This window comes from Otolemur garnettii, unplaced genomic scaffold (genome assembly GCF_000181295.1).
Source record: "Otolemur garnettii isolate 467f Iridium unplaced genomic scaffold, OtoGar3 scaffold00032, whole genome shotgun sequence".
Classification (NCBI taxonomy): Eukaryota; Metazoa; Chordata; class Mammalia; order Primates; family Galagidae; genus Otolemur; species Otolemur garnettii.
In genome coordinates, this window is record NW_003852427.1 from 15432229 (window position 1) to 15443368 (window position 11140).

Below are 11140 nucleotides of genomic sequence, written 5' to 3' on the forward strand. Positions count from 1 at the left end.
ACATGCAGGACGCTAATGTGCAATAGAGGCAAGTTAATAGGGGTGTATTCACCCCCACATGACGCTTTCAATTAATCAGCACAAACAAGTACAGCCGATACTTTATCGTTGGGCTTTCAAATGTTGACTGATAAGCTTGAGATTGCAGGGAACTAGCGTATTAGCTGGGTTTTATTACCTTGGGGAGGTACGTATTTACCCATCATGGAATAGAAAGCAGCAAAGGAGTATCAGTCAACACCAGAATTGGAGGCTTTAACTTTTATAAAGTACTACCAAAGGGTCATATTTCAAAATTTAGACATATAACTCCAATCTTAGCCATTAGAACAGTTTGGTGACTAGCAAAGGTCTTTTTGAAAGAAAAACAACTGTGTCCTCTGTGTCACATGAAATAGGCCACACAGGTACAACAGGCAATCTAGCTATTCTGACACACACATTTTCTATATGAGGCATTTGTGACCAAGAGAGGCTGTGTGTTAAGTGTACGGATGTATTATGTACTAAAGGCAAGTTTCTTATCAGAACACTGAGGTCTCTAATCTGCCCAGACATCTTGACTGCATTTGGCTCTGGTCAGCTCACTTCCTGAGAGTCTGATCCTGCCCCCATGGGTAGGCACCTCCTGATTGTTCACCCCAGTAAATAAGAAAACAGACTTGGAAAATACAAATGTTAAGATCAACAATATACATGTTTTATTTCATAAAAATTAAAATTTCCCAGTGAAACTTTTACAAGTTTCGCCAATCGAGGCTTTGATGCAGGTGCACAAGTAAACTTTCCTGGTACAATAAAACATGTTTCTGTCTGCTTTTTATTATTATTATTAAAGAAGAAGAGTATCATTTATTCACATGAAATCAAGCATGTTGGACATGCTGATTGAGAGAGATGTAGGAGAGGGTTAAAGACAAAAGCCCTGTTCTTTTATCCCAACAAAGATTGTTCTAGAAAGCCCATCATCTTACTACCTATTACTAGGCGTGCTCAGGGATTCAGTTTTCTTCATTTCATGTTTTTAGGGTATCAGTTTTTCATAGCACTTGACATATGAGTCATAGGGCTGAATTCTAGTCTACCACGTACACAGAAGCATATGTCTTTAGACGATAGCATATGTCTTTCTCTCATTCAGACTCTTAGCCTCCCTGTCAAGGCTAATATTCAATAATAATAATGTGCAAAGCAGGAAATTATAGTCACAGCCTTTCTAGTTTTTTTATTAGTAGTAATTGATGATTTGTCCCATGCTTCTATTTTGATGAACGCGGAAATGGAGGACTGTCATAATACATGAAGTCCTGAAATTAGAAAAAAAGATTTTTATAGATAGATAATCAAGTATAAGCTATACAATATGATCCTTTATAATTAATTAGGGGGACCTCCTATTCAGGTTTAACATAACTAAATCTAATGAAATATTTTTGAAGACAATTAAATGTAAAGAACAGCGATTGCAAACTTAAAACTGGTGGTTTATACATTTTGTACCGATTAGCTATATTTCATCATTACCAGGAAGACAAACATAACAATCTGAGGAGGGCACAGCACCAAGAACAACGCTGAAAGAGAGGCTTAAGAAAGAGGGGGAGGACACTGGCTGGAGCGTTTCCCTAGGGAATCATAGGCATTTTTATTTAGTGAGAATAATAAATAGAGGCAGTGATTGCAATTACACCCACGGCATACCTCAGATCTTCTAAGTACCTACCTAGCCATTGTACTCACATGATAGCTAATAGTCATAATCCTGAAAAATGTAAGTATTTTGGTCCCAACTTGATAGAAGAGGAAACTAACACCTTTTGCAAAACATGAAACTAGTATGTAGCACCAACAGAAGCTGGCCTCATTTCAAAAATTATTACCTTTCTACTACATTACACTGCTTATCAAAAAGAACAAGTCTCTTAGCATAACTGAAAAAAAAAAAACTTACAATGAGGAAACAAGCTCCCAAAATCATGGCCTTCATCTTCACATCCAAATCCAAGGGGAACTGAATGTCAAAGTGGTCGGCATCTCTTGTTTCAGATAACATACCACGCCACTTCCGAATAATGCTGCCAATGTGGGATACACCATCAGGGGATGTGACCTAGAATGACAAGTATTGGAGGTCATGTGATCAAAAGGCATTCGAGTACATATTTTCATGTTTTACTGAGAAGCGGTCTACACTGAGACTATGCAAACAATGCAAGAAAAGAATACGGTAACCACATCATGTCAAATAGGAGATGATTACAGGCAAGAAGGGTTAAGTTTCTTTACAGCTGGTTAACAGTTCAGCTCGGGGACATCTTATAATTCTTAGGGTATTGCTGTTTCTGCATCTTCAAGTGAGTTTTCAGAGGACCTTGTCAGAGAAAGTAGGATTTGAATGGATTACAAAAACATTCTTCTTGCCATAGCAAAGGATGGGAATTAGAGATTAGTAAGAGGTCACTTCCAATCTAGAAAAACCTAGGAGTAATGCAGGGGAGGCACTGTGCTTTTCACATCACTCAAGCTCTTGGAAGTCAAATCCACCCTGTCTGTTTAATATACCGAAGGGCCTCAGTTTATAAAAGGGGGATCTGATGCTTTTCACAGGGAAAACATCCAAATACCAACTTCTACAGTCACTTGACAGTGGGAGTGATCACACACAGCTTGTCCTGGCAATTGGGTCACCTGACTTGGTCTGTGAATAGGGAATGCTTAATGATATAATCATATAAAAAGAGAACTAAGAAAAATTTATTGGATATCACAGGAAACATTCAAATAAGCAATTTTAGTAGATGATGAATCTTGCTGAAATCTCAACGCATTCTGAAAATACTCTTTTAAGAAGTCTAGGAAATCTTCCTAAGCATTACGTTTCTAAGAGTCCTAGGATGATGAATAGTCCTTTTGTAAGCAATGAGACAAAGACAAAAGAAAAAGATTTTTCTCTTTTTTGAGAAAATGTTATAACCTATGATAAGTTTCCATGCTACCAGTGTTATCCTATTTCTTGAGGATGCTGACAGATTCCTATCATAGAAGTAAGGAGTTTGCATAACCTTGGGAGTGCTTTATAAGTCTTGTGACATGTCGTGCACTTGCATTCCACAGAACTTACCTATAATCCTATCCTGGAAATCCTTGGACAAAATTGTTAATTAAATGTAGCCAAAAATTTAATAAATGAGTCATATCAAGCTGTTTATTCTCAGGTTTAGTGTTGTAAATGGCTTCTTTTTATTTTTACCAGGCACTGAAATCATAAAAGAGGAACTCACATGTTCAAAAACATCAAGCAATCCACTAACAATAATTTTAAAATGCTTGTATGCCAACTGATTAGGTAATTCTTTCCTCATGCTACTTTATTCATTTACATGGGGAAAAAAAGTCTAAAATCAGATCATTCTGAAGTCTGTTAGCACATGTAGAAAGAATATAGCCAAGAAATCCTATTTACATATGTTCACCTCATAAACAGTCACTGAACCAGACTCCATGCATGGTCCACGCACTCTCATCTCATTCTCTTTCTTCTCATTTTGAATGCTGTAAACTGCCCGGCACAAACTCCAATCCTCACTAACAAAGCCAAGGGTGACTCCAGGGGGACATTGCACCTCCATCTGCAAATAATTAGTCACAGAGGTTAGAATGGTATATGCACGTGTATACATGTACACACAGATACACCATATAGAGGTGTTTGTATTCCCCCAAGACTCAGGAAATTATTGCTAAGAGAGAACATCTTCCATTTCACCCAAACTAACCATTCATTCTTAATGAATGTATTTCAGTGAGTTCTCACAAGGCATAAGGTCACATTTCCTTTGAGATAAATAGCAGCCTTAATTGATGTATGTTGTATTGTAGTCAGTTGTCCAAGCACAGTGTCTCTAAGGTACATCACCTGGGCTTCTCTGTGTTAATGAACCTACACAATGAACCTACAGAAACATACTGAGGTTCAGGCTGCTTGCTGTGCAGTTTTAATGCCCTTAGTCTTTGATCTAGGAGTCACAAGTCTTCAGACACAATAAATCAAACAGTAACAAGCTAACTTCTCAGATTTTAAGTTGGGTAAAACTGACACCTCAGATACAACAATTATAACAACACATGAGAGAAAAGATGCTCCTTGAATATGGTACATTACGAAAAGAACAAGGTTTGCGTATAGCTATATTAAGAGAGTTTGGAAAATTTGCTCACTAGCCTATTTAGCTAATTATCTTTATAATATGCATTTGTGAAGAATTAACATCTTATTTAAAAATTAACATGTGATTTACATAGAAGAAAATAAAAAAACAAAGTTAAAGAAAAATTAATGAAAAGGAATACAAAAGCATCATTCAGACAATTAACAAAACAAAATGTTGGTTCTTTGAAAAGATAAACACAATTGATAAACCTTTGACCAGATTAACTAGAAACAGAAAAATAAGGTCTTTAATATCCTCAATCAAAAATGAAAAAAGGGGAAACACAGATACCAAAGAGATGCCAGAGATCATATCTGATTACTACAAAAACTCTATATCTAGAAACTTGACAATGTGGAGGAAATGGACAAATATACCTGGAATCACACCCTTTTCCTAGACTGAACCAGGAAGAAAGATCTCTTGAACAAACCAATAGCAAGCACAAAGTTGAAGAAATAATAAAAAAGCTCCTGAAAAAAAAAAAAAAAAAAAAAGAAGCAGCAGCTCAGGACCAGATGGCTTCACACCAGAATTCTATCAAATATTCAAAGAAATTAGGCATACCACAGAAACTATTCCAAAACATTGAGAAGGAAAAAACCTCCCCAACACCTTTTATGAAGAAAACATCCCCCTGATATCAAAACCAGGAAAAGATCCAACTACAAAAAGCTATACATCAATTTCACTAATGAATATCAATGCAAAAATACTTAACAAAATTTTAGCCAATAGATTACAGCTACACATTAAAAAAAATTACACATCAAGATCAAGTGGGTTTCATCCCAGGGATGCAAAGCTGATTTAGCAAATGTAAATCTATAAAGGCAATTCACCAGATAAATAGAAGCAAAACCAAAGACCACATGATCCTCTCAAGAGAAGCAGAAAAAGCATTCAATAAAATTCCTCACCCTTTTCTGATAAGAAAACTTAAGAAATTAGGCATAGAGGGGACATATCTAAAACTCATAGAAGCCATCTATGACAAACCCATAGCCAAAATCATAGTGAACGGAGTAGAACTGGAACAAAACACGGACGTCCACTACACTGCTATTATTCAACATAGTGCTGGGAGTTTTAGCCAACGCAGTCAGGGAATAGAAGGATATTACTGGTCTTCTAATGGGGACAGAGTAGGTCAAACACTCACTCTTTGCCAATGATATGATCTTATACTTAGAAAATCCCAGAGACTCAAGCACAAGACTTCTGAAAGTGATCAAGTAATACAGAAACATCCCAGGGCATAAAATAAATATCTACAAATCAGTAGCCTTTGTACATGCCAATAACTACCAAGCTGAGAAGAAAATCAAGGCTGTGATACCCCTCACAGTAGTTTCAAAGAAAACTAAATACCTAGGAATGTATTGAACAAAAGAGATGAGGGATCTCTACAGGGGAACCATAAAACCCTGAGAAAAGCAATAGCAGAAGACATTAACAAATGGGAAAACCTACCATGCTCTTGGCCGAGAAGAATCAGCCTGTTAAAATGTCTAAACTACCTAAAGCATTCTACAGATTTCATGTAATTCTCATTCAAATACCAATATCAGACTTTGAAGAACATAAAAAAATAGGTTTTGGCTTTGTATGAAACCAGAAAAAAAACGTATAGTCAAGGCAATCCTTTGCACTGAAAACAAATCTGGAGACATCAGTGATCAAAACAGCATGGCATTGGCCCAAAAATAGAGAAGCAGAACTATGTAACAGAATTGAAAACTCAGAGAAAGAAACCAGCCTCTTACAACCATCCGATCTACAATAAACCAAACAACATCATATCCCTATTCAATAAATGTTTCTGGGATAATTGGTAAAAGACTGTAACTAGACCCACAACTCCTACCACTTACAAAATATGATGAGTCATTAAAAAAATGACCCATCCTTTTTTTTGTAATAATACAATAAACCAACTAGTCAGATATTTATTGTATTAGATCTGATACTGTAATCTGTATTAGTACAATTATTTATTGTACTACATCTAACTAGTTGGTTTATTGCATTAGTTAAGTCCTTTATTTTCTCACTTATCTATCCATTATTGAAAGTGAGATATTGAACTCTCAACAATTATTGTAGAGATGTATATCTCTGTTCATTTAAAAAGAAAAGATTAATGATAAGGTGAATAGCCACACTATGCCATGTACTGGTTCTTTGATTTAACCAAATATGTCTTTATATAATAACTAACGACATAGCTTGTGGACTTCTTGTGTCTTTGGTAATGCTTAATATGAAAAGGAAATAATAAATCTGGAAATTGTAGTCATTAGAGAAATGTTATGCTGGATCAATCATATTATGGGTAGTTTGTATAGATGAATTTCATCTGATATTTGATATAATAATTTGCATAGACCTGTATGTTTAAAATTTAGTTAATGAAAGCAGATGGAGTCCAAGAAGTTTGGTTGGTAGTCTGTAGAAGCAGAATATTTCAATGACTATTATAAGAGTATAATCCATAAAACAATGATTCATAATAGATAACAGATTTAAAACTAAAACAGGAGACAGTAAAAATCCTAGAGGAAAGCATCAGAAAAACTCTAGATGATATCAGTCTGGGGAAAGATTTTATGAAGAAGACAGAATTGGCAATGGCAACAACAGCAAAAATTTAAAAAATGGGAGTTAATTACGCTAAAAAGCTTCTGCACAGCTTAGGACACAATAATCAAAGCAAATAGACAACCATCAAAATGGGAAAAGATATTTGCATGTTATGAATCTGACAAAGAGTTGGTACCTAGAAGCTACAGAGAACTTAATCACCAAAGAAAGAACAGACAATCCCATCTAGCACTGGGCAAGATATCTGAACAGAACCTTCTCCAAAGAAGATAGAAAAAAGGACAACAGACACAGGAAAGAATGCTCATTGTCCCTAATCATCAGAGAAAGGCAAGTCAAACCCACCCTGAGATATCACCTAACTCCAGTGAGAACAGCCCAAATGACAAAAATCTCCAAGCTGCACATGTTGGCATGGATGTGAAGAGAACACTTTTATACTGTTGGTGCGATTACTAGCTGATATAGCCTCTATGGAAAGAAGTATGGAGAATCCTCAAAGAGCTAATGCCGACCTTCCATTTGTTCATGCAATTTCATTACTAGGTAGCCACCTGGAAGAAAATAAACCACTATATCAGAAGGACATTGGCAGCTCAATTCACAACTGCCAAGACATGGAAACAACACAAGTGCCCATCAACACAGCAGGGATTAATGAACTGTGGTATATGTATACCCTGGAATACTACTCAGCCATAAAAAGGATGGTGACCTTATATCATTTACATTTACATGGATGGAGTTGAAACACATTCTTCTTAGTAAAGTATCACAAGAATGGAAATGCAAGTATCCAGTGTACTCAACACTAATATGAAACCAATAGAAAAACAGCTCCATGCCCTTATAAGAGAATAACATGAGTATATTCAAGTGGGAGGAGGAGGAAAGAGGGAAAGGGAAAAGGGGAGAAGGAAAGGGGATTGGAGAGCTCGCCCCTGATGGGCACATGGTGAAGGTGGACAGCACACCCCCGGGATGAAATGCTCAACAACTTGAACTTGACCTTAGAAACACAAACAATGAGACCAATCATTTCTACTCTCAAATTAATATGAATTTTAAAAACGATTCATGATGATTAAATTATGCATTAAAAGCTTAAGTACAATTTTATTGACTATCTCTCTGGTGTCATCACATATGCTTTCCTAAGAAGTTACAGAAAGGGTTACACAGGAAATAGGGCCTTCAGGAATTGTCAGATAAAGATATGATTGTTCATACATACAAATTCACACCTATATACAAGCACACACATTCGATAGCTACCTATAGCTGTTAGCTTCTATGATGTGAAGCCTAAGAGATAAAAATCAGAACTTTCAAAAAATAAATTACTTTAAAAAATATACCATGGAATACTCCTCAGACATACAAAGGAATGAACAACTGGATGTGTACAAACTTGTCTGAATATCAAGGTAATTACACTGGATGATAAAAGATTACATATATGATTCTGTTTATATAACGTTTTGAAATGACAAAATTATAGAGATGGAGAACAGGTCAGTGACTAGGAGGGGTTAGGGACGAAGAGGAGATAGGAAAGTGGGTAAGGTAGCAAGAGGGGATTTTTGTGATGATGGAACAGTTTGGGGTTTGTATTACAGTGGCATACAATCGGTAAAACTGCATTTCATCTGGCAAATGATGGAACTGATAATTGATTGAGAACTGATAAAACTGCACAAACTATACACTCACATACCCACAAGTGAATACAAGTAAAACTGAAGAGATAAAACAAACCTAGATAAAATTATGGGATAAAACTTCATAAATGGGACTAGTTTGCAACTTTGATTTCTTTTATGCTATCATGGCTGCCTTACATTATGGGCTTTGATGAAAAAAAAAACCAATTCACAAATATGAAGAAAAATGCCTGCTATATCTAAAAGGGTTGAGGACAAGAGGTAGAGATTCACTTCAACTGTGAGGCTGTTATTACAAAAACAGTAATGACAAAGGAGTAAGATATCTGAGAACAATAGAGAATATTAATTGGGTCCTATGCATGTACTACTTGCCAGGCAATGTGGTCAGGAACTGACTTCACCTTGCAATAATCAAACTATCATATGAATGGCTTTGTTATCTCTGCTTTACAGATAAACTAAGGCACAGAGAGAGTTGTAAATAAACTGATATTTTGTAAATTCTGTTATTTAAAATGTCATTTTAATATCCTAGTAATCCTATGAAGTATCGTTCTACCCAGTTTATGAATAAGAACATTAAACTTCAAAAAGATTAAGGGATTTATACAAATTTAGTAGGTGGCATATCTAGAATTCAAACTCTGGTTAACCTCTCTCTAAAAGTGCTTTTCTGTTCCCTTTAACAAATAACTTTTCTGGAACTGAACAGATAATAAAAGAGAAACCAAACTTATAACTCAGCACATTTGCTATCTACTGCCAAGTGTGGCACCCCTGTGGCCCTTAACCTTTTGAGCTACTCTCTATCTACAGAAAGATATAAGCTAGGATGGATAAGTAAAGGTCTCAAAAATCCCTAACAATTCTAAAAGTGTGTTTATGTATACCTAGCTACGTAGGTATATTTGCATAAATGTATGTGACTAAGGTCAATCTCATAAATTGTATAAACAACCCTACTTTGTGCTTGACCCACCAACCAACATGTGAAGAGTATGAACTCACAAGGAAAGCCCTTTGTGAGTTTCCTTAGTTGAGACAATTGGCTTTTTCTCTTCCCACTATCTTTTTCCATTTTAACTGGCAAGGCCAATGAAAGTCGTTCCTGTGTAGTTTTTTTTTTAAATTATTAAATGATAGCTGTGTACATTAATGTAATCATGGGGTACAGTGTGGTGTTTTCAGATACAATTTGAAATATTTTCTTCAAACTGGTTAACACAGCCTTCATGTCATTTTCTTAGTTATTGTGTTAACATGTTTGTATTCTACTTTTAGAAAGATTCCTTGTACCCTTGTTAAGATAAATCATAGAGGTGATACCTCAAATCACCCTCCCTCCACCCATCCACTCCTCCCCTCCTCCTCCCCCCTCCCCATATTCTTAGGCTATAATAAGGTTATAGCTTTCATATGAAAGCTATAAATTAGTTTCATAATAGGGCTGTGTACAGTAGATACTTTTTCTTCCATTCTTGAGATACTTTGATAAGAAGAACATTTTCTAGCTCCATCCATGTAAACATGAAGGAAGTAAAGTCTCCATCTTTCTTTATGGCTGCATAGTATTCCATGGTGTACAAACATGCCATGAAGAGTTGAATCAGAAAGGAGCAATGGGTTAGACTCGCATTCTCTGACCTCTTGTCTGGCTGAGGGGCAGCAGCAACAGCAGCAGGAGCATCTGCAAGGTCTCTGCATTGTCATGATTTCCTGCTCCGTGCCGTCAGTGACCCGGAGGACGAAGGGCCTTAGTGAGGGACAAGTGTTCCTCGTACAGCTATCTGAATCTTCATTTACGATGTAAATCACTTGATTTTGGTTGTTTTTAACATCATATCTATTATTGGCTACAAAATTTGTTGTCACTATGAAAGAAAATGAGAATGTCGTCTTAAATTAGAATCAGTTAAAATGGGCCTTCAGAAGTTCCTGTTTAATATTACTTAGGGGCATTCAAAGCAAAATAAAGCTTAAAACTTCAGAGCACAGAAAAATCCATGTCCTTCAAAAGTAACTTGGGAAATGCAAAACATTTCTTTTAAGAAGTTCATTGAAGATGTGTACTAATGGGCAATAAATTCATGAAAAATTGTCCAGTGTCTCTAATCATTAGAGAAATGCAAATCAAAACCACAATGAGACATCACTTTACTCCAGTGAGAATGGCTCATATGAATAAGTCCTGAAACAACAGACACTAGCATGGATGTGGAGAAAAAGGAACTCTTAAGCCCTGTCAGGGGACTGCAAACTAGTACAACCTCTATGAAAAACTGTATGCAGATACCTCAGAGAAATTAGAGTAGACCCGACCATTTGATCCAGCAATTCCACTGTGGGCTATATACCCAAAGAAAAAAGGTCATTTTATAAAAAAGATACAGGCACTCAAATGTTTACAGTAGAACAATTCACTATTGCAAAGACATAGAAACAACCCAAGTACTCACCAATATATAAATAGATTGATAAAATATGGTATATCCATACCATGGAGGACTACTCAGTTATACAAAGTCCAGTCTAGTATATTTTGTGAAAACCTGGATGGAACTGGAAACCATTCTTCTAAGTGACACATCACAAAAACGAGAAACGAGCACAGGTAGGCAATACCCAATTGGAACGAATTGGTCAGCACTTCAGTGCACA

The 11140-nt window shown here is 36.1% G+C and overlaps 1 protein-coding gene across 1 annotated transcript in view; it reads right to left on the reverse strand.

The window, feature by feature from the left end:
* Positions 1-1259: 1259 nt before the first annotated feature.
* LOC105886952 (phospholipid scramblase 4-like) overlaps positions 1260-11140 on the reverse strand; it is a 19497-nt gene continuing 9616 nt past the window's right edge. The window contains exons 4-7 of the mRNA XM_012804934.2: positions 10127-10353; positions 3474-3629; positions 1952-2110; positions 1260-1307 (exon numbers count right to left, since the gene is read on the reverse strand). Coding sequence (XP_012660388.1) covers positions 1260-1307; positions 1952-2110; positions 3474-3629; positions 10127-10353 — 590 coding nt within the window. The remainder of the gene's footprint in view (positions 1308-1951; positions 2111-3473; positions 3630-10126; positions 10354-11140) is intronic.